Source organism: Diabrotica undecimpunctata, chromosome 7, assembly GCF_040954645.1.
Source record: "Diabrotica undecimpunctata isolate CICGRU chromosome 7, icDiaUnde3, whole genome shotgun sequence".
In the NCBI taxonomy this organism is placed as follows: domain Eukaryota; kingdom Metazoa; phylum Arthropoda; class Insecta; order Coleoptera; family Chrysomelidae; genus Diabrotica; species Diabrotica undecimpunctata.
The window spans coordinates 49525328-49549737 of record NC_092809.1 but is presented as its reverse complement, the minus strand read 5'-3'; the positions used below and the strand labels follow the sequence as shown (position 1 = coordinate 49549737).

General features: G+C 35.5%; 1 protein-coding gene and 2 long non-coding RNA genes across 15 annotated transcripts in view; 1 reads left to right on the top strand and 2 right to left on the bottom strand.

Annotated features, from left to right (window-relative positions):
• Window positions 1–24410, bottom strand: part of LOC140445304 (uncharacterized) — a 162383-nt gene that overhangs the window by 60031 nt on the left and 77942 nt on the right. For 11 of the 13 annotated variants that reach the window (XM_072537262.1, XM_072537261.1, XM_072537259.1 and 8 more), the window contains 2 exons: window positions 22966–23175; window positions 21535–21597 (listed from right to left, as the gene is read on the bottom strand). In XM_072537262.1, coding sequence (XP_072393363.1) covers window positions 21535–21597; window positions 22966–23175 — 273 coding nt within the window. The remainder of the gene's footprint in view (window positions 1–21534; window positions 21598–22965; window positions 23176–24410) is intronic. The other 2 variants (XM_072537265.1, XM_072537266.1) reach the window with 1 other exon arrangement.
• Window positions 3209–4258, top strand: LOC140446717 (uncharacterized). Its single transcript, XR_011951488.1, has 3 exons — window positions 3209–3522; window positions 3726–3821; window positions 4105–4258. It is a non-coding gene; the product is annotated as an uncharacterized lncRNA (long non-coding RNA).
• On the bottom strand, window positions 19179–20014 carry LOC140446716 (uncharacterized). Its single transcript, XR_011951487.1, has 3 exons — window positions 19916–20014; window positions 19617–19712; window positions 19179–19332 (listed from the first exon to the last, which is right to left on the bottom strand). It is a non-coding gene; the product is annotated as an uncharacterized lncRNA (long non-coding RNA).

The following is a 24410-nucleotide window of genomic DNA, read 5'->3' as shown; positions in this document are numbered from 1 at the left end:
TCGGCCTATGATAGTGTCCTAAGAAATAAATTGTACGAAGTCATGGATGAATTCCACATCCCCGATAAACTGATAAGATTGGTTAAGGCTACAATGCCTAAAGTTGTTTGCAAAGTCGAAATACAGGGCGAACAATCACAGGCATTTGAAAGGCTGCGACAGGGAGATGCGCTGGCGTGTCTCCTTTTCAATAACGCTCTGGAAAAGGCGGTCAGGGATATCCAAATAGACAACAGAGGAAACATTTTTAATAGATCATCCCAAATTTTGGCATATGCAGATGATGTTGACTTAGTTGCCCGCACAACACGCAAGTTAGAAGAAATGTATACCATCTTGTCAAACGCCTAAAAAAATATGGACCTGCAAGTAAATGAGGAAGAAACTAAGATAATGGCATCAACACCCAACAATAGAGCCAGAAACATCGGCCTTTGATAACTCTACATTTGAAGTGGTGGACAAATTCACATACTTAGGCTCCCTGATCACCAAGTAGAACGTCATGACGGAATAAATCAATCGAAGAATAATCCTAGCAAACAAATGCTATTTTGAACTGAGTAGACATATGAGAAGCAGAAACTTAAGCCAAAAAACAAAAATAATCATATATAAAACCCTTATACAACCAGTGTTGACATATGGGTCGGAGACATGGACCATTTCCAAGGCAGATGAAAACCTCCTGCTTATATTTGAACGAAGGATCCTGAGAAGAATATTCGGTGGCATCTGTGAAAATGGTGTTTGGAGAAGGAGGTACAACTACGAGATATATCACAGATATAACTATATATTTGGTGGTAAAGACGTAGTATCCCTTATAAAAATAGGAAGACTAAGATGGGCACGACACCTGGCAAGACCACAGCAGAACAATCCTCCTAGAAGAATCCTTATATCACAACCTGTGGGAAGTAGAAGTAGGGGTAGGCCAAAACTCAGATGGAGGGATGATGTAGATGAAGATGGTAGAAAAATAGGCGTAGCAAACTGGCAACAGGTGGCAATGGATAGAACTGACTGGCGTAATAGACTTGAGAAGGTCGAGGCTCTGTAGGGCTGTAGCACCAATGATGATGATGATGATGATTCGGTAGGCCTGAGAATAGGTCGTAATATATTTTTCATTCCCCTAAGTGATAAGGGTGATTCACCCGATACATTTTTTATGTTTATTTTTTTTGGCGTGGCATTAAACAATACAACTCTTAATTTTCACCCTTCTATCACTAACAACTATGTTTTAATAGCCACATTAGTAAATTAATTATTTCAAGGCTTTTCGATAACTGATCAATTATCACTAGATCAGTTATCCCCGTCACGCGTCCACCAGTGTCACTTCTCAGCCAGTAAACAGCAAGAAGTTGGGATGAGAACGAATTCGGCCTCCTGTATCTCTTACTCCGAAAGCTCTACACAGTTTTCTGCCATTATTACTGTTTATGCATCGAGCATCGAGCGAGCAAGATAGGACGTATGAGGTGGATAGGGCATGTAATGCGGATGGAACAAAATGACACAGCTAGAAAAGCGGTATTTGATAGACCCATTGGTCAGAGAAGAAGAGAAAGACCCAGAACAACATTCCTTGATAACATCGATGAAGATATGAGAAATATGCGAATACGTGCTTGGCTGATGTAGGGCCAGAATGATGATAATGAAATATCGAGCGTAGTGGTAACGTTTACAATTATCATTTTACCTTCTCAGTGTAATTGTCAAGTAAATTTATTATTTTAATTTGCTGGATGGAGGTTATTCAGCGTATTTTTCCGGATATAGCTCACTAGTTCAAAAACTATAATTGAGCAAACAATATCGGTGGCAAAAAATACAGATGTCGATGATCTGAATACGACTATTCTGAATTTTATTCCAGGAAAGTTGTTTTGGTTCAAATTAGTTAAAACAGTTATAAATCATCAGGATGACGTAGTCAACTATCCTACAGAGTTTTTGAATTCATTGGAATTGTCTGGTTCAATAAGCTCCTCTTTCGAGTCTGGTAAGTAACATAAATCTGTTGGTTATGAAATAAATCCAGTCGGGGTGTTAATAGAGACTTTACTAAGCTACTCCAATATCTAAGAACTGCTTTGAAAACACAATTGCGCTTTGATCTTGTTGCAAAAACACTCGCATGTTATTTGTCAGTTGGAGCGTCTTTAAATGCCACCACAAATTGGATGCTGCTGGGCATGCGTTTAGTTTGCCCGCAGCAGTTAATTGGGGAATAATTATTAAATAAGAAACTGTCTGAACCATAGAATCATGGCTCCACCAAACATGTTTTTGATTATCACGAATATCTTTCAAAGTTCTGTCCAGTCTGGATTCAAGCAAATTCAAGAAAATTGAACTCTTACACATCTACAAAGAAACACGAGCCATATTATCATGGGAGATTTTAATGCGAAGATTGGAGAAAGAGAGCATGAAGATATAGAAAAATATGGTCTGTGGATACGAAATAAAACAGGAGATATTATGTTGGCATCTTTTTGTGTAGAAAAGCAACTAGTAATAACAAACACAATTTTACAACCCCAAAGAGTCTTCTTTACACCTGGAGATCACCAGCTGAACCAGTGATTCGTAACCAAATAGACTTCATATGTTTAAAAAATATATACAGAAATTTAGTATTTTAGTAGTCAAAACATATCCAAGTGCAGATGTATCAATAGATCAAAATATTGTGGTAGAAAAAATAATACTAAGATTAAAAAGGGTTAGTAGAAAGGGAGCCATTTCACCCCACTTTGACCTTTGACCCCTGACGTCACAAGCACCGTCCGCGCTCCGGTCACGCCCCGTGATGACGTCATGAACGCTAACCCGCGCCCCGTCATGACGCTCAGCCTACGAGGCCAATCGGTCATTTGGTAGGTGTCAATAGGTATAAAAAAAGTATTTATCAAAGGTGTAACGGCCATTTGTCATGGTTAGAACGGGATATACGAAGCAATGTGTCGATATAAAGTGTAAATACAAACCGCAGAGAATAACGCAAAAGCGAATAGTAATGTCAAGGTTGTCGATATGGGTATTGCAAACATATATATTTAAACTTGTGTGTTAAAGAAATCCGCAAACTCAAAGTGCGATAAAGAGAAACTACTTTTAATCAAGTATTTAAAATACGAAAAATTACGAATGTATTTACAAATTAGCAAAGATTACAGATATCACCGATACAGAAAGCCGCAAAATATTATTTTTATTAAAAGGCGAATAGCAGAAAAACATGAGAAATTGATAAACTTGTAAGCAGGTGGCGATATCGCCAAAGCCGCAAACTGTTATCTAGGTGTAGAACAACAGCGAAGACTTCATCGTTTCATTTTAAATAATATTTTTCAAAGAAATGTGCGTGTTATGGATTATAGTGTAAAAAAAACAGAAAAATGTGGCAAAATGTAAAAATTTTGTGAAAAAAAAATATGTAAATATACATTTATATGCCTGTAAGGACCTACCAAGAACAAGGATTAACAGAAGAAAACAGAGGTAAGTAATAAGAACTATTATTATTATTCAATGACTGGTGTCTAAAACGATTCAAAAACGTAAGGAAGGTAAAAGCGCTAGCATGTATTTTGTAAAAAATGTAGATTTAATACACATGTACAAAATGGCGGTTGTACCGGCAAAATATTTCAAAACGTGGTAAAATAATTAAGAGATTAAAACAGTTTTACTTTTGCTTACAGAGTATACCAAAGGGATAAAAAGCCCATAAAGTTCTAAATTGTCAAAAACTAAGGCGTAAAGACCGACAGGAATAGACGAAGTATACAGATACTAAGGTAAGATATTGTTATTCTGCATTAAACATGCCTATTTTTTAACAAATACCATAAATGTGCCTGGTTTTTAACAAGCACGTAAATAAAATGTCTACGAAGGTTTTTTTTTTGCAAAATGTCCAATACGCAGATGTCCCAAATGTCTAATGAGCATGCGCAACAAAGTCACGCTATTTGTTTAATAAAAAACGTTTTTAAATGTAAAAGAAAGAATACACGAGTACCTAGAAAAAATATTACACAGTACAAGCATTGTACAAATTATGTAAACTTATAATTTTAGATGAGAAGCCGAACATGAAGCATCAGTGCCCACCGTAATTAATATTTGGAAATCAACAACAACAACAATTGACAACGTTAGACGCTGAATAACTAAGGGTAAGCAAATGATTGTAAATTTTTGCTTTAAAGAAAAGAATATAAAAATATGTAAAATTTGATTGTTGTAAGTATCAGAAGTCATAAGTTTGCGCAATATGCGGACAAAATAATAAATTTATCGTTTTCACCGGTTAGATAACAATTTCCTGTTGTTTGTTTGAGAATTGTCGATCTTCTAATAGCATCAATTTATTTTACATAATAATTAAAAGAAATACCAAATGTTTAGTAATTGTTTTTACATTAAGAATAAAGAGATTATAAATAATAGATAAATAACAAAAATTATTATACAGGGCGGATAAAATGAAGATTTTACATATAGGTTTAACCAAAATGTTCTTGTACAGGGTGTTTATAAAACTTAAGTAAATATAATAGCCCTAAGTAATGTTACATCTCTTTCCAAGGCCTACCCAGGAGGCAATACGTCAACATTATATGACATATTCGTGGATATATCAAAGAATATTGATGTATTGGAGATGCTTACGGCCTCGTTAAGATTCCCCGCCATATGTCTCAATATACAGAGCATAGAAAGACATAAGACAGGCCTACGGTATTTGGGCCCATCCATGCTTTGCTTATGTAGAAATCACATATAAGTAGTGTAAGGCCCAGTAAATATCTTTTAGTGATCTGTGCAGAGTATCTTTTGGGTATCAGGCAGCTAACGAACACATAGCTCCGGAGTTAACCAGACCGGTTCATTAAGTAGCCAGTGACTCATAGCAGATATCTTTTGGTGATTTATCTGAGCATCTTTTAAGATTTTTTATTATACAGAGGTATGGTCAGGGCTAGTTCAAGGTAAGGCTCAGTAAATATCTTTTAGTGATCTGTGCAGAGTATCTTTTGGGTATCAGGCAGCTAACAAACACATAGCTCCGGAGTTAACCAGACAGGTTCATTAAGTAGCCAGTGACTCATAACAGATATCTTTTGGTGATTTATCTGAGCATCTTTTAAGATTTTTATTATACAGAGGTGTGGTCAGACTTAGTTCAACGGCTACTACTTTGGGGTAGTCTACCACTGACTAAATAGTACTGACTCTTGGGAAGGTGATCAGGGATTAAAGCTAAAAGGTTTTTACACTTAAATATGTAGATATTCTTCGTAAACAAAGCATGGATGTTGTCAAAATATAACCTATGCAAAAAAGTACAGTAGCTCTTAAATATTTTTTAAAAATGGTAGATAGCATTTTTTAACATTGAAAATAAGATAACATTCTGAAATTTTTAATATTACCGATGTTTTTAAATTTAATGATAATTTTCAAAACAAATCATATTACATAAAAAAAAAGTAATTAACGAGGCATTTTTAAGATTTGAATGTCGAATTTAGTGTCTTTAAGTTGTATGTAAGCATTGGAACTGGCTACATTTTCAATTTGTTCTAACATTTTAGCCATATTGACATCTGCACTAGTTGTTGTCGAAATAGGATGATTGAAATTGTCATTTAAAGCCACAATACGGATTCTGTCACCCTTTTTGTAGCCAATTTGCTTTTTTATATCGTTAAGAGCAGAGTCTAATTTCTTTTTCAAAGAGTCTTGATTAAGACCACCACCTACATAGTTTTCACAGCATAGTTGGAAAGTGCACTGATGAGCATTGAATTTTTTAATTTCTCGTTGATTTATAATATTTACAGACCACATTTTGATACGTGTGTACTCTATGAGTGTTCAACTGTGAATGAAGAGATTTTGACATGTGACACACTATTAACAGCAATCTAAGAGGCCTTGTAGCCTAGAGGCAGGGTATCCATACACTCATCATTATGTACAATTTTTCGTTTTTTGTAGTCCATCTTGAATGTCTTCGATACCCTTTTTTGCGTCACTATGTCTTTAGTGTGGACATCGCGGCATATTTGGTCATATGTGAGCTTGATTTGTTTGGTGGGATCGTGTATGATATCATTCATCGCTGAGGTATTGAGTACTAGGCTATTCTCGTAGTTTAGAGTAAAGCCTTTGATTTTAGTCACCTCTTTGCCCTCGACTGTTTTGTAGTAATAACTTTTTGGTCCAGTAGCCTGCCATTCTACAATATAATCATCTGACCCAAGCTCATCGCTCCAATCGCCCAACATTTCACCTGTTTCGACAGTGTTTAGGCCATCATCAATATAAACAACGGAGTCTGTGTCGAAATAAGCTACGGCCTCTCCTAACCTATCAATCATATCGTACAGTCTCAGACGAGCGTTACTTGTCGTAAATAAAGCCACAAAAATATTTGTAGATGTGGGGTCTTCTACAAATACGTCCTTGTAATCATATGAGACTTGGGCTATATGATCGTTAACAAATATCACATTAGTTATGTTAATCTTATCATCCATCAAGAGCTCATACCATCTTTTGAGGTCCACAACATACTCTGTCTGTTTCATATTCATTCTTTGCCCAAACTTGCCCCATAGACTATTCAAGCATAGTTTAGCGACTGCTCGTTTACCAAGATTTGGAGATATCTTCTCCAAGTCTAAGTCTATGTCCATTTGTTCTTTTACAACCCGAGCGTATTCTTCGTTTGAGGCATATGTATGTGGACTAGTTTCTAATTTTATTTTCATAAAATCTTTGACATAGCCCTTAAATAAATCCGTCGAAGTTTGTTCAAAATTCCACACCTCGTACACTTTCAACATTTTATACCCCTTTTCTAGGGCTTTATTGATCTCTAGAGTCGTCCACGTACCTTTTAATGCGCGTTCTGAGTCATCATGATCACAATGTTCGCAATCTTCCAAGGCGCATTGATTACACAAAGGAAACATTAATTTGTCAGTTTTGACAGGTAGGACTGGGTGATATAAGTTGGTAGGTGGTAGTATTTGACAATGTACTAGGCCAAACCATGAGGGGTCGTATGATTCAGGTGCATGTATTTTAACAGGGTGGCCAATGGGGTAGCGGTCATAATACTGTACAGTAGGGTAAAGCGATACAATATCTATATATCTAAGCTTTTTACCAGTCACATTTAGTTTTATGGCGTTTGTTCGTCCTCCAAAGAATGCTTCACGAGGCTTTAAGGATTCAACAATTTGAGGGCTCGGTGCATTTTTACATTCTTTTGATTTTAACCAGTCACATTCCCACATTTCTACTAGTTTGTAACCAGCTTCTTTTATTTGTGCGGTTCTCCTCAGTGTTCGTTCGTACAAGTCGCTCATTGACTCATTGTTGACATGATTAATTGTGTTGGGTGCAAAACACTCGGGGTGGCCATGCCAGAAACAACCGTGGTACTGGTACACAGTATTTGTACAGGCATCATAACCATCCACTTTTGCACCACAGATCGTAATTTCGCCTCCATTAAGAGCATGTTGTACGTCTGGAAACTGACTGAGCCACTTTATGGATGCTTCACTGTACGTATCCTTAAGATCCTGTTTTACAATCCCAATAGTATTTGTTTGCAGATATTTGGACCTATATATAGCCATACAAACACTAGCAATGGTCAGATATTGGAACGGGTCTATGTTAGCGATCCCCAAAAATTCTTTACGAAACTCTAGACACCCTCTTCGTAGAATATCTACATCTGAATCGCAGTAGGTATGTAGCTCCCTCTGAAAATTAAATTCGTCGTTTTTATGGTCCTCATACCATTCGAGGAAAGCTGTACGATGCTTCTCTTTCATGGTATTGGGACCATAATATTTAGAGCTTGGTAAAGTCCCAACATATTGTCGGTTCTCAGGCACATTAAAGAAATGTGGAAAATAACCCTTCTTCAGCTCTGCCAATCCAAACGTTTTGGGGAATTCTGCCAGAGGACCGCTCACGAAATTCGAACTATCAATTATTTTTAATTTAATAGCAGGTACTTCTAGCAGCATCAGTTTTGACCCGTTGTAGATGGTGTACGGTTTTATCGTGTTTTCTACACAGTATTTCAAAATAAAATACGAGTCGTAACTTTTCCCGTTGTGAGCTACTGCTGTATAACCCCTGTGTTTCTCAGAAATTAACCATTTACAGAACTCATCGTTGTCCTTGAAAACAAATTTATTACCATTAAAATCGTGGGCTATCACCAAGTTCGGTATGTGTATACCTGTGTCTTGCATTGCTTCGTAATCGAAAAATAAATATTTTTCTGTATATGTGCAACGATTTATGGGTGTGTTAGAGAGGCCGTTGCATTGACATGGATATTTACATGTAACAGTTGTTTTATAATGCTTCCGACAACCCATATTTTCTTCATTACTACGATTATTACATACACACGGTACTTCGCAAATTCCTCCTTTGGAGGGTTTTTTCATCATATAGCAATGATGCGTAGCTATCTCTACGAATGTGTTACAATTCCTGCACATCGAGTAGCCACACACATGCTCGTTGGCTCTTTTACATACTTTATTGCACTTTTCACATTTAAATACTTCTTTGCACATTGCTTCGTGATTATGCAGGCATTCAACATTAAAGCAGAAGCGGTTACATAATTCGCAAAGGATCTTTGTGTGCGTCGACAAGTCGTGTTCTGGCTGCTTGCAGATTGTACACAGAGGTGCTTTCTTGCACTTGTGCTTGCTTTGATAAGGTGTATCGCACTTTGTACAGTAAAAATGTGTGCCGTACAACCCTTTCAAACTGTTGATTACATCGAAGTGGTTACCGTTTTTATATAGATAAATTTTGTTTGTTTTTTCGGGACCCTCGTATATGATTGTGTTGAAATTTTCAGCGCAGATGATCTTAATTTGCACATTCAACAGTTCTTCGGTCTTCTTAAAATCATCCAAAGTAAAGCCGTCGACATAGCAGCCACCCAATAGACCACAAAGTTTTTCCGCCAAAACAGTCTGTAATGTTCGGCCATCACGTATGCTCTGAGTATCCCTTTTGATCAATTTGTGACCCAAAATCTCGTTTGTGATGTATGTAAGAGCCGTTACGATTGCTCTAGCCCCACAAAGATTATCAGTATTAACAATCCGTGTAATGCTCTTTTTGGTTCGACGATCCTCTGACAAATTTATCATTCTACGACGACCGCTACCCCTAGGCATCTTGAAAATTTGAATATCGAATTTCGTGTCACCCAAAAGAACAGTATCGTTAGATGTTAATATGTTTTCAACTTGTTGTAATAAATTATCCATATTGTCTTCTGTGGTCACTTTTGTCGATATAGGGTGATTGAACTTGTCATTTAAAGCCACAATACGGATTTTATCCCCTTTTTTGTAGCCACCCTGTTTCTTTGCATCATTCAGCGCATCCTCCAACAGAGCTTTCAAGTTCTCTTCGCCGCGGCTAGGAGAACCCCCTGTATGCTGCTCGCAAGAGAGCTGAAAACTATGTAGGTACGCACAAAATGTAGTTATGAATCTACGCGCTAAAACCTTCAATGACCAATTTTGAACCATTTCGAAAATTATCAAAATTAGAAATTTAAAAATCAAAAAACTTTACAATTTTTCAAAAAAACTAAAAATTCAAAATGTAATATCTATTTTTCAAAAAAAAAATGCACACTTACTGTAAAGGCTGATAAGAGCAAGAGCTGATAAGAGAGAGAGCACGTCTTAACGCCAGGGCTGACTGATAAGAAATGAGAGTAAATCATCTTTTGCGGGCCTTTTATACGTTTTCACCCTAGGTCACGTGACACTCTATGATAAGGAAAAGGGTAATACTGTTTGAGAAAAACAGGGGTGTTTATTTTCAATTTTACATAAAAACAGCTGTATAAAGTATTTAAAACATATCAGTTAGTCTTTTTACGAAATCCCGGTTGTAAATTATCTATATTTTCGAGTTGCGGCTTACACGCTATCATATTGTGATAAAGCAATTAAAACCGAGTTTATTCAAATAATAAAAGTATGTACATTTATAATTAATTATTAGAACAAAACAAAAGCTATTTTGCCAAAAACGACGATCATTTTTCCATAAAATGATAATAAAATTTAGGGCGTTGTCCCGCTTTGGGAGAACTCGTAACACTTTGGCTAGGATATTTGTGCGAAATTAACAAGATCTTACCTGTCGACGAGAATTACGTCATCGCTACTTTTAGGCAAAGATAGAGCCGTGTGCAAAACATACACATCTAAGGTGTTGTCTTGTTGTTTTTATCAAGGTATGCCAAAACGATTAAGATAGATGATGTCATCAATATTTTTAGATAATGATGTGTAGCGGTGAATTGTTAGATAATAAAAAGGCATGTTAAATCCCAATATTATTTTATTTGTTAAATTAATACATATTACATGTTATTCTTGAAGGAAGGCGTCGGTTAGTGAGATGATGAATTCTGAAGTATTCCGTTTCCTTAGTAACCGCTAGGTGGAGACAATTAATGAATAAGCTCTAGATAGCGCAATTCACTTATTATTTCTTCTGCTTCTTTTCCATTTAGAGCATCGCTTTTCGAAAGAATTTTGAGGCCTTCTACAAGCGTATTCGGATCGTTATTTTCGTTATAGAGGGTCCATATTTTGTTCAATTCCTCGTACAGCTGTCCCCTTTCAGAACTTGGTCTCTGATTTGTTTTTGACTCGTTTTCTGGTGTGCTGCTTTCCAAATACTGCTTTGTTGTTTTCCCTTCAATGTTTTTATTTGAACTTTTCGTTACCCGTCCCATGCTTTTAGTTGATAAACAATGTCTTGACGAGGGTTTTCTTCTTCTTCTTTCTTTCTCAACATACATGGGTTTGATAATTTTCTTGAATTTTTCTGGGAACGCTTGATGTCTCAAATATCCTCGGGAATCTCGATGAATACCTGTGACTTCTAATATTTTTTTATAGTTAATGCAATCGTTTGGCGTAAAGTCTTGTGGTTTCTTGTAAAATATTAAATTATATAATCCATTAGTAGCTTTATACTGATTATTGTTAACCCATATATGTTTAGGAGTAAATTTTATCTCCTTATCGCCCATTACCCATTTATTAGTTATCCAAACATACTGTGGCCCATAACTTCGGTCGATATCTGTCGAATGATGCCAATATTTTTGAAGGTGTTCGGATCTCTCTTCATCCTTCTGCTGTGTATTATTTTGATGGTCGCTAGTGTCTTCATGCTTCTCCGATTGATGTATAGTTTTTTGATAATTGTCGCTAGTGTCTTCATGTTTATCCAGCTGATGTGTAGTTTTCAGATAATTGTTTATTTCTGTAAGAGGTTCAGTTGTTAAAATTGTTTCGAGATGTTCTTGTTGATCACTCTGCATTCTTTTGAGAGCTTTGTACTTTGTTCCAATAATTTTAGCAAGCTGCTTAATACGTTGTTCTCTGTTCAACATCCTACGACTGAATGTCGATTCTGAAGTTAACAGCTCTATTTATAACCGTTGACTAGACGCTAACTTGACGCTGACTCGACGCTGACTTGACGCTGACTTGCCGCTGACGTGACGCTGACTTGACGCTGACATGATGCCGTACGTAGCATTAGTGTCATGTTAGCGTTGACTCAGTGTCGAATCATCATATACTCAGACAGTGTCATGTTAGCGTTGACTCAGTGTCGAATCATCATATACTCAGACACAAATGCTACGTACGGCATCATGTCAGCGTCAAGTCAGCGTCACGTCAGCGGCAAGTCAGCGTCAAGTCAGCGTCGAGTCAGCGTCAAGTTAGCGTCTAGTCAACGGTTATAAATAGAGCTGTTAACTTCAGAATCGACATTCAGTCGTAGGATGTTGAACAGAGAACAACGTATTAAGCAGCTTGCTAAAATTATTGGAACAAAGTACAAAGCTCTCAAAAGAATGCAGAGTGATCAACAAGAACATCTCGAAACAATTTTAACAACTGAACCTCTTACAGAAATAAACAATTATCTGAAAACTACACATCAGCTGGATAAACATGAAGACACTAGCGACAATTATCAAAAAACTATACATCAATCGGAGAAGCATGAAGACACTAGCGACCATCAAAATAATACACAGCAGAAGGATGAAGAGAGATCCGAACACCTTCAAAAATATTGGCATCATTCGACAGATATCGACCGAAGTTATGGGCCACAGTATGTTTGGATAACTAATAAATGGGTAATGGGCGATAAGGAGATAAAATTTACTCCTAAACATATATGGGTTAACAATAATCAGTATAAAGCTACTAATGGATTATATAATTTAATATTTTACAAGAAACCACAAGACTTTACGCCAAACGATTGCATTAACTATAAAAAAATATTAGAAGTCACAGGTATTCATCGAGATTCCCGAGGATATTTGAGACATCAAGCGTTCCCAGAAAAATTCAAGAAAATTATCAAACCCATGTATGTTGAGAAAGAAAGAAGAAGAAGAAAACCCTCGTCAAGACATTGTTTATCAACTAAAAGCATGGGACGGGTAACGAAAAGTTCAAATAAAAACATTGAAGGGAAAACAACAAAGCAGTATTTGGAAAGCAGCACACCAGAAAACGAGTCAAAAACAAATCAGAGACCAAGTTCTGAAAGGGGACAGCTGTACGAGGAATTGAACAAAATATGGACCCTCTATAACGAAAATAACGATCCGAATACGCTTGTAGAAGGCCTCAAAATTCTTTCGAAAAGCGATGCTCTAAATGGAAAAGAAGCAGAAGAAATAATAAGTGAATTGCGCTATCTAGAGCTTATTCATTAATTGTCTCCACCTAGCGGTTACTAAGGAAACGGAATACTTCAGAATTCATCATCTCACTAACCGACGCCTTCCTTCAAGAATAACATGTAATATGTATTAATTTAACAAATAAAATAATATTGGGATTTAACATGCCTTTTTATTATCTAACAATTCACCGCTACACATCATTATCTAAAAATATTGATGACATCATCTATCTTAATCGTTTTGGCATACCTTGATAAAAACAACAAGACAACACCTTAGATGTGTATGTTTTGCACACGGCTCTATCTTTGCCTAAAAGTAGCGATGACGTAATTCTCGTCGACAGGTAAGATCTTGTTAATTTCGCACAAATATCCTAGCCAAAGTGTTACGAGTTCTCCCAAAGCGGGACAACGCCCTAAATTTTATTATCATTTTATGGAAAAATGATCGTCGTTTTTGGCAAAAAACTTTTGTTTTGTTCTAATAATTAATTATAAATGTACATACTTTTATTATTTGAATAAACTCGGTTTTAATTGCTTTATCACAATATGATAGCGTGTAAGCCGCAACTCGAAAATATAGATAATTTACAACCGGGATTTCGTAAAAAGACTAACTGATATGTTTTAAATACTTTATACAGCTGTTTTTATGTAAAATTGAAAATAAACACCCCTGTTTTTCTCAAACAGTATTACCCTTTTCCTTATCATAGAGTGTCACGTGACCTAGGGTGAAAACGTATAAAAGGCCCGCAAAAGATGATTTACTCTCATTTCTTATCAGTCAGCCCTGGCGTTAAGACGTGCTCTCTCTCTTATCAGCTCTTGCTCTTATCAGCCTTTACAGTAAGTGTGCATTTTTTTTTTGAAAAATAGATATTACATTTTGAATTTTTAGTTTTTTTGAAAAATTGTAAAGTTTTTTGATTTTTAAATTTCTAATTTTGATAATTTTCGAAATGGTTCAAAATTGGTCATTGAAGGTTTTAGCGCGTAGATTCATAACTACATTTTGTGCGTACCTACATAGTTTTCAGCTCTCTTGCGAGCAGCATACAGGGGGTTCTCCTAGCCGCGGCGAAGAGAACTTGAAAGCTCTGTTGGAGGATGCGCTGAATGATGCAAAGAAACAGGGTGGCTACAAAAAAGGGGATAAAATCCGTATTGTGGCTTTAAATGACAAGTTCAATCACCCTATATCGACAAAAGTGACCACAGAAGACAATATGGATAATTTATTACAACAAGTTGAAAACATATTAACATCTAACGATACTGTTCTTTTGGGTGACACGAAATTCGATATTCAAATTTTCAAGATGCCTAGGGGTAGCGGTCGTCGTAGAATGATAAATTTGTCAGAGGATCGTCGAACCAAAAAGAGCATTACACGGATTGTTAATACTGATAATCTTTGTGGGGCTAGAGCAATCGTAACGGCTCTTACATACATCACAAACGAGATTTTGGGTCACAAATTGATCAAAAGGGATACTCAGAGCATACGTGATGGCCGAACATTACAGACTGTTTTGGCGGAAAAACTTTGTGGTCTATTGGGTGGCTGCTATGTCGACGGCTTTACTTTGGATGATTTTAAGAAGACCGAAGAACTGTTGAATGTGCAAATTAAGATCATCTGCGCTGAAAATTTCAACACAATCATATACGAGGGTCCCGAAAAAACAAACAAAATTTATCTATATAAAAACGGTAACCACTTCGATGTAATCAACAGTTTGAAAGGGTTGTACGGCACACATTTTTACTGTACAAAGTGCGATACACCTTATCAAAGCAAGCACAAGTGCAAGAAAGCACCTCTGTGTACAATCTGCAAGCAGCCAGAACACGACTTGTCGACGCACACAAAGATCCTTTGCGAATTATGTAACCGCTTCTGCTTTAATGTTGAATGCCTGCATAATCACGAAGCAATGTGCAAAGAAGTATTTAAATGTGAAAAGTGCAATAAAGTATGTAAAAGAGCCAACGAGCATGTGTGTGGCTACTCGATGTGCAGGAATTGTAACACATTCGTAGAGATAGCTACGCATCATTGCTATATGATGAAAAAACCCTCCAAAGGAGGAATTTGCGAAGTACCGTGTGTATGTAATAATCGTAGTAATGAAGAAAATATGGGTTGTCGGAAGCATTATAAAACAACTGTTACATGTAAATATCCATGTCAATGCAACGGCCTCTCTAACACACCCATAAATCGTTGCACATATACAGAAAAATATTTATTTTTCGATTACGAAGCAATGCAAGACACAGGTATACACATACCGAACTTGGTGATAGCCCACGATTTTAATGGTAATAAATTTGTTTTCAAGGACAACGATGAGTTCTGTAAATGGTTAATTTCTGAGAAACACAGGGGTTATACAGCAGTAGCTCACAACGGGAAAAGTTACGACTCGTATTTTATTTTGAAATACTGTGTAGAAAACACGATAAAACCGTACACCATCTACAACGGGTCAAAACTGATGCTGCTAGAAGTACCTGCTATTAAATTAAAAATAATTGATAGTTCGAATTTCGTGAGCGGTCCTCTGGCAGAATTCCCCAAAACGTTTGGATTGGCAGAGCTGAAGAAGGGTTATTTTCCACATTTCTTTAATGTGCCTGAGAACCGACAATATGTTGGGACTTTACCAAGCTCTAAATATTATGGTCCCAATACCATGAAAGAGAAGCATCGTACAGCTTTCCTCGAATGGTATGAGGACCATAAAAACGACGAATTTAATTTTCAGAGGGAGCTACATACCTACTGCGATTCAGATGTAGATATTCTACGAAGAGGGTGTCTAGAGTTTCGTAAAGAATTTTTGGGGATCGCTAACATAGACCCGTTCCAATATCTGACCATTGCTAGTGTTTGTATGGCTATATATAGGTCCAAATATCTGCAAACAAATACTATTGGGATTGTAAAACAGGATCTTAAGGATACGTACAGTGAAGCATCCATAAAGTGGCTCAGTCAGTTTCCAGACGTACAACATGCTCTTAATGGAGGCGAAATTACGATCTGTGGTGCAAAAGTGGATGGTTATGATGCCTGTACAAATACTGTGTACCAGTACCACGGTTGTTTCTGGCATGGCCACCCCGAGTGTTTTGCACCCAACACAATTAATCATGTCAACAATGAGTCAATGAGCGACTTGTACGAACGAACACTGAGGAGAACCGCACAAATAAAAGAAGCTGGTTACAAACTAGTAGAAATGTGGGAATGTGACTGGTTAAAATCAAAAGAATGTAAAAATGCACCGAGCCCTCAAATTGTTGAATCCTTAAAGCCTCGTGAAGCATTCTTTGGAGGACGAACAAACGCCATAAAACTAAATGTGACTGGTAAAAAGCTTAGATATATAGATATTGTATCGCTTTACCCTACTGTACAGTATTATGACCGCTACCCCATTGGCCACCCTGTTAAAATACATGCACCTGAATCATACGACCCCTCATGGTTTGGCCTAGTACATTGTCAAATACTACCACCTACCAACTTATATCACCCAGTCCTACCTGTCAAAACTGACAAATTAATGTTTCCTTTGTGTAATCAATGCGCCTTGGAAGATTGCGAACATTGTGATCATGATGACTCAGAACGCGCATTAAAAGGTACGTGGACGACTCTAGAGATCAATAAAGCCCTAGAAAAGGGGTATAAAATGTTGAAAGTGTACGAGGTGTGGAATTTTGAACAAACTTCGACGGATTTATTTAAGGGCTATGTCAAAGATTTTATGAAAATAAAATTAGAAACTAGTCCACATACATATGCCTCAAACGAAGAATACGCTCGGGTTGTAAAAGAACAAATGGACATAGACTTAGACTTGGAGAAGATATCTCCAAATCTTGGTAAACGAGCAGTCGCTAAACTATGCTTGAATAGTCTATGGGGCAAGTTTGGGCAAAGAATGAATATGAAACAGACAGAGTATGTTGTGGACCTCAAAAGATGGTATGAGCTCTTGATGGATGATAAGATTAACATAACTAATGTGATATTTGTTAACGATCATATAGCCCAAGTCTCATATGATTACAAGGACGTATTTGTAGAAGACCCCACATCTACAAATATTTTTGTGGCTTTATTTACGACAAGTAACGCTCGTCTGAGACTGTACGATATGATTGATAGGTTAGGAGAGGCCGTAGCTTATTTCGACACAGACTCCGTTGTTTATATTGATGATGGCCTAAACACTGTCGAAACAGGTGAAATGTTGGGCGATTGGAGCGATGAGCTTGGGTCAGATGATTATATTGTAGAATGGCAGGCTACTGGACCAAAAAGTTATTACTACAAAACAGTCGAGGGCAAAGAGGTGACTAAAATCAAAGGCTTTACTCTAAACTACGAGAACAGCCTAGTACTCAATACCTCAGCGATGAATGATATCATACACGATCCCACCAAACAAATCAAGCTCACATATGACCAAATATGCCGCGATGTCCACACTAAAGACATAGTGACGCAAAAAAGGGTATCGAAGACATTCAAGATGGACTACAAAAAAACGAAAAATTGTACATAATGATGAGTGTATGGATACATTGCCTCTAGGCTACAAGGCCTCTTAGATTGCTGTTAATAGTGTGTCACATGTCAAAATCTCTTCATTCACAGTTGAACACTCATAGAGTACACACGTATCAAAATGTGGTCTGTAAATATTATAAATCAACGAGAAATTAAAAAATTCAATGCTCATCAGTGCACTTTCCAACTATGCTGTGAAAACTATGTAGGTGGTGGTCTTAATCAAGACTCTTTGAAAAAGAAATTAGACTCTGCTCTTAACGATATAAAAAAGCAAATTGGCTACAAAAAGGGTGACAGAATCCGTATTGTGGCTTTAAATGACAATTTCAATCATCCTATTTCGACAACAACTAGTGCAGATGTCAATATGGCAAAAATGTTAGAACAAATTGAAAATGTAGCCAGTTCCAATGCTTACATACAACTTAAAGACACTAAATTCGACATTCAAATCTTAAAAATGCCTCGCTAATTACTTTTTTATGTAAAATGATTTGTTTTGAAAATTATCATTCAATTTAAAAAACATCAACAATATTCAAAATTTCAGAATGTTATCTTATTTTCAATGTTAAAAAATGCTATCTACCATTTTTAAAAAATATTTAAGAGCTACTGTACTTTTTTTGCATAGGTTATATTTTGACATTATCCACGCTTTGTTTATGAAGAATATCTACATATTTAAGTGTAAAAACCTTTTAGCTTTAATCCCTGATAACCTTCCCAAGAGTCAGTACTATTTAGTCAGTGGTAGACTACCCCAAAGTAGTAGCCGTTGAACTAAGGTCTGACCACACCTCTGTATAATAAAAATCTTAAAAGATGCTCAGATAAATCACCAAAAGATATCTGTTATGAGTCACTGGCTACTTAATGAACCTGTCTGGTTAACTCCGGAGCTATGTGTTTGTTAGCTGCCTGATACCCAAAAGATACTCTGCACAGATCACTAAAAGATATTTACTGAGCCTTACCTTGAACTAAGCCCTGACCATACCTCTGTATAATAAAAAATCTTAAAAGATGCTCAGATAAATCACCAAAAGATATCTGCTATGAGTCACTGGCTACTTAATGAACCGGTCTGGTTAACTCCGGAGCTATGTGTTTGTTAGCGGCCTGATACCCAAAAGATACTCTGCACAGATCACTAAAAGATATTTACTGGGCCTTACACTACTTATATGTGATTTCTACATAAGCAAAGCATGGATGGGCCCAAATACCGTAGGCCTGTCTTATGTCTTTCTATGCTCTGTATATTGAGACATATGGCGGGGAATCTTAACGAGGCCGTAAGCATCTCCAATACTTCAATATTCTTTGATATATCCACGAATATGTCATATAATGTTGACGTATTGCCTCCTGGGTAGGCCTTGGAAAGAGATGTAACATTACTTAGGGCTATTATATTTACTTAAGTTTTATAAACACCCTGTACAAGAACATTTTGGTTAAACCTATATGTAAAATCTTCATTTTATCCGCCCTGTATAATAATTTTTGTTATTTATCTATTATTTATAATCTCTTTATTCTTAATGTAAAAACAATTACTAAACATTTGGTATTTCTTTTAATTATTATGTAAAATAAATTGATGCTATTAGAAGATCGACAATTCTCAAACAAACAACAGGAAATTGTTATCTAACCGGTGAAAACGATAAATTTATTATTTTGTCCGCGTATTGCACAAACTTATGACTTCTGATACTTACAACAATCAAATTTTACATATTTTTATATTCTTTTCTTTAAAGCAAAAATTTACAATCATTTGCTTACCCTTAGTTATTCAGCGTCTAACGTTGTCAATTGTTGTTGTTGTTGATTTCCAAATATTAATTACGGTGGGCACTGATGCTTCATGTTCGGCTTCTCATCTAAAATTATAAGTTTACATAATTTGTACAATGCTTGTACTGTGTAATATTTTTTCTAGGTACTCGTGTATTCTTTCTTTTACATTTAAAAACGTTTTTTATTAAGCAAATAGCGTGACTTTGTTGCGCATGCTCATTAGACATTTGGGACATCTGCATATTGGACATTTTGCAAAAAAAAAAACCTTCGTAGACATTTTATTTACGTGCTTGTTAAAAACCAGGCACATTTATGGTATTTGTTAAAAAATAGGCATGTTTAATGCAGAATAACAATATCTTACCTTAGTATCTGTATACTTCGTCTATTCCTGTCGGTCTTTACGCCTTAGTTTTTGACAATTTAGAACTTTATGGGCTTTTTATCCCTTTGGTATACTCTGTAAGCAAAAGTAAAACTGTTTTAATCTCTTAATTATTTTACCACGTTTTGAAATATTTTGCCGGTACAACCGCCATTTTGTACATGTGTATTAAATCTACATTTTTTACAAAATACATGCTAGCGCTTTTACCTTCCTTACGTTTTTGAATCGTTTTAGACACCAGTCATTGAATAATAATAATAGTTCTTATTACTTACCTCTGTTTTCTTCTGTTAATCCTTGTTCTTGGTAGGTCCTTACAGGCATATAAATGTATATTTACATATTTTTTCACAAAATTTTTACATTTTGCCACATTTTTCTGATTTTTACACTATAATCCATAACACGCACATTTCTTTGAAAAATATTATTTAAAATGAAACGATGAAGTCTTCGCTGTTGTTCTACACCTAGATAACAGTTTGCGGCTTTGGCGATATCGCCACCTGCTTACAAGTTTATCAATTTCTCATGTTTTTCTGCTATTTGCATTTTAATAAAATAATATTTTGCGGCTTTCTACATCGGTGATATCTGTAATCTTTGCTAATTTGTAAATACATTCGTAATTTTTCATATTTTAAATACTTGATTAAAAGTAGTTTCTCTTTATCGCACTTTGAGTTTGCGGATTTCTTTAACACACAAGTTTAAATATATATGTTTGCAATACCCATATCGACAACCTTGACATTACTATTCGCTTTTGCGTTATTCTCTGCGGTTTGTATTTACACTTTATATCGACACATTGCTTCGTATATCCCGTTCTAACCATGACAAATGGCCGTTACACCTTTGATAAATACTTTTTTTATACCTATTGACACCTACCAAATGACCGATTGGCCTCGTAGGCTGAGCGTCATGACGGGGCGCGGGTTAGCGTTCATGACGTCATCACGGGGCGTGACCGGAGCGCGGACGGTGCTTGTGACGTCAGGGGTCAAAGGTCAAAGTGGGGTGAAATGGCTCCCTTTCTACTAGGGTTAAAAGAGCAAATAAGCAAACAGTTGCCATTGATAGAAAGATGATGTCAAATGTTATCGCAAAATAAGTAATAACCAGTGTACTAGAATAAAAAAACTGTCACCAAGCAAAAAGTTAAGTACTGAGGAAAACTGGACGAGAATAAAAGATATATCAAAGACCGTTCACGAAAAAAAATTGAGTGCAGTAAAATCAAGAAGAAAGCAAGGGTGGATAACACAAGAAATAATGAGACTCATGGAACAAAGAAGAGAAGTCAGAAATAAAGATAAAGTGAATACAAGAGTTTCCACGCCATAATAAGCCAGAAAATAAAATATACAAAAACTTAATAGAAAATAATGTTATGAAATTAAAAACTATGAAAAGAAATACGATACATTTCATCTGCACAAGAAATTAAAATGAGATCGCCGGAAACAACTATCCCAAAGTTTAGAAGACAAAAACCCCACTCTCTGACGTTTTCTAAACATAAACATTTTCTCCTACCTGGACCTTTGCTTCCATCAACTTTCCCTTCCATCAAAAACCTCAAAAGCTCATAACGTATTCCCCGGTACAAATGTCTTAGATAACTAACTGACAATAACACCCCTTCCTTGACCGATCGCCCCCAATCACTGTTCGGAGCAGTTTAACCGGTAGACGGCCAACTTGGTCCTCTACAATGATATATAGAAGCAGAAAGCTAACATGAGTTCAAGCGCCCTTTTATGGTCAGTTCCGATAGCTCCTGTAATGCCTGATGTAAACGGTGAAACAAAGATAAATCGAGAACACCAGTAACATTTTCAAATTATATGCAATAACTAAATCTAAATAAACATTTAAACATCCTTACCTCCATTTTAAATTTCTCTTCACTTGCTTCTAAAACATTAATTGTGTTGGTATATAAGTCTACCTGCATAAAATAGAATCTATATTAAATAAAGAATGTACTATAAGTACATAAAAGTAGTGTAGTATTTATTCCTTTTAAAAAATGTGTTGACTGCTTATTAATCTACAAATTTGATAACAAGGTTTCCTAAGCTATATATTCGAGCTGGTATAAAAGCATCGTTTCGAACAGTTTCGGTGTACTTGCAGCTCATCAGACAATAGTAGGCTGAAGATAAAATGGAAATTATAAAGGCAGGTCCTTTACCCATTCTTTTAACTACCCCAACGCCTCCATAGTGGTCATACTTGACCTCCTTCCATTACATATGAGGAGGTAGGAGGTCTTCTAGGAAGATACTGTCACTAACCTAACCCAACCACGCTTTTCACTATGGAGGTATCGCCAACGTATTTTTTCAGCCCATTGAAAGGCCTATTTTCTCTTTCAGTTTATCTACAGATTACCAGTATCTGACGAGCTGCAAGTACAGCGAAACTAGTTTTGATATGTGGCCAGACACAAAATTTTATATATAAACCAAAAAATTACGCTCTTGGAAATGTTCTATTAAACATACTTATCAACGAAATAAAAAAAAGAGATCAACCATAATTTTATTTATATTACTAATAAAAAGTTTAACGATTCTGAGATTGCATTAGCTACTGAAAATATTTAAGGAAAGCAATATATATTGAAGGTATTAGCAGATTATTAATATATGTATAAAGCGGGCAAAAGCTAGTAGATTTTGGTAATAATTAAAGCAACATATGTGTATAAAAATAGGGTTGAGTTTACCGAAAGTACAAGCTGATTATAGCCGCAAATGTTAAACATGGAACAAAAAATGTCGATTTAGCAGTGTTGGCATGTTTTTATAATGTAGATCCTGTATGCTTAAAATATAAAAAGATAAAGTTTTAGAAAAGTACATTTTGTTTAATTATATTATGTTATGAATTCTGCAATTTTTGATTTATATAAAACAAGAATGAGTAAATATTTGTTTCTGTGGAGATTAATTGCAGTTAAATATTATAAATTTTTTTTTGGCAAGTACCCTTTGATAGATTAGGGAATAGATTTGGCAATCGTCAAATCAGCAGTTGCCAGATTGCAACAGATGTTTGCAATTAATCTCGAGGGAGACAAATATTTACTCGTTATTGTTTCATATAAATTAATTGCAGAATTTATACAATAGAATAATCGATATGTACTTTTTAAAAGCTTTCTTCCTTTATATTTGAAGCATACAATATATGCATTCTAAAAACATCCCAACACTGCCACATCGAAATATTTTAATTCTTGGTTGACATTTGCGGCTATATTCAGCTTGTACTTTCGGTAAACTCAACCAAAAATAGCATATCTACTCACAGCCATTTGTAAATTGTTTGCTCGTCTTTCTGCATCCTGCGTTGAAGTTTCCAGTTCCGTAACTCTACTCTTCAATTGTTGGATACATAGACATTGATGTTCATTCTCAATCCTCATTTCTGATTCCTTACTTCTTAAAATATCTAGTTGCTTTTCTACGAAGTTTAGCGTGTCCTTTTGTGATTTTATAATATCTTCTTTATTATCAATCTACAACGTTACACAACAGCTATTTACTTTGAAGATTTTTTTAACGTTTAAATATATTAGATATCAATGTAAACTTCGTTTCAGCGACCTCTTAAAAACATTTTTCAGTCTACTTATTCAGTAAAATATAGTCTACTATTAAGTATAAGTATGAGCAAACAATTTTAAAGTTTTCCAACCTTTTCGATAGTTTAATAAATAATTACCAAGAATTAAAAAAAAAAAATATTAAATAAAGAACAAAAAATTATAATTTTTATATTTTTTGAGATGAAATGCTTTTTAACTAAAAAATCCACTGTAAATAGACAAATGAATAAAAATGTTTAATTGGACGAAACCTGACATTGCGTAAATGCAGTACTTCAAAATTAGGCTCAAATAAACTCGGGCAATTCTCGAACTTAACATGAAAAAAGAGTAGAAATTAAAGAAGAACAAGGAGAAGAGAAAGATAAACAAGAAATATATTTCAATCATTAGATCTAATAAGAACCAATAGACTACCTTTTCCCCTCAGACATACCTATTTATAGACTTAAAGAAAGCCTGTGATAGTGTCCCCCTGATTAAGGAAAGCGATGAAAAAAAACCAATATATGCAGCAATAAAAATCAAATAGTGACATAAAGTTAGCAAAGCATTCAGAGTAACAAAAGATCTTAAACAAGATTGTACACTGTTTCAAATATTTTTAAAATAAACATTAGGGAATGGAAAAAGAAATGAAAAAATATAGGGCTTCCACTTAATAACAGCAGCAGAGTATGAGTATATGACAAGAAAGCTTGTAGAACAATACGAAAAAAGGGTAATAGAAGTCAATTAAAAAAAACAGAATAAGATTAAAAAGGACATCAAAGAAATTTCATACCACATAATAATAAAATAAAAATTCAAAATTGAATATTAATAGCTGTGGATGAAACTTACATACAATGAATATTAGATGAAGTCATTAGTACAGGGTACAGTGTAGAAAGCATAATCACATATAGCTCAGAAGTACGGTCTCTTAAAGAAAAAGATCTAAAAATGCTACAAGCAACAGAAATGGACTTCTGGGGAAGAGCTGCCTGCTGCTCTTCTCCAGAGGAAGGTTCTCTCATCCCGTGAAGAATGGAGAGGTGACAGAAGAATCAGAGAGATCTATGAAAACCAGGTGGGAGAAAAAAACGCACAACATACAGACTATGAAGATTTGAGAGAGAGAGAGAGAGAGAGAAAGACATACA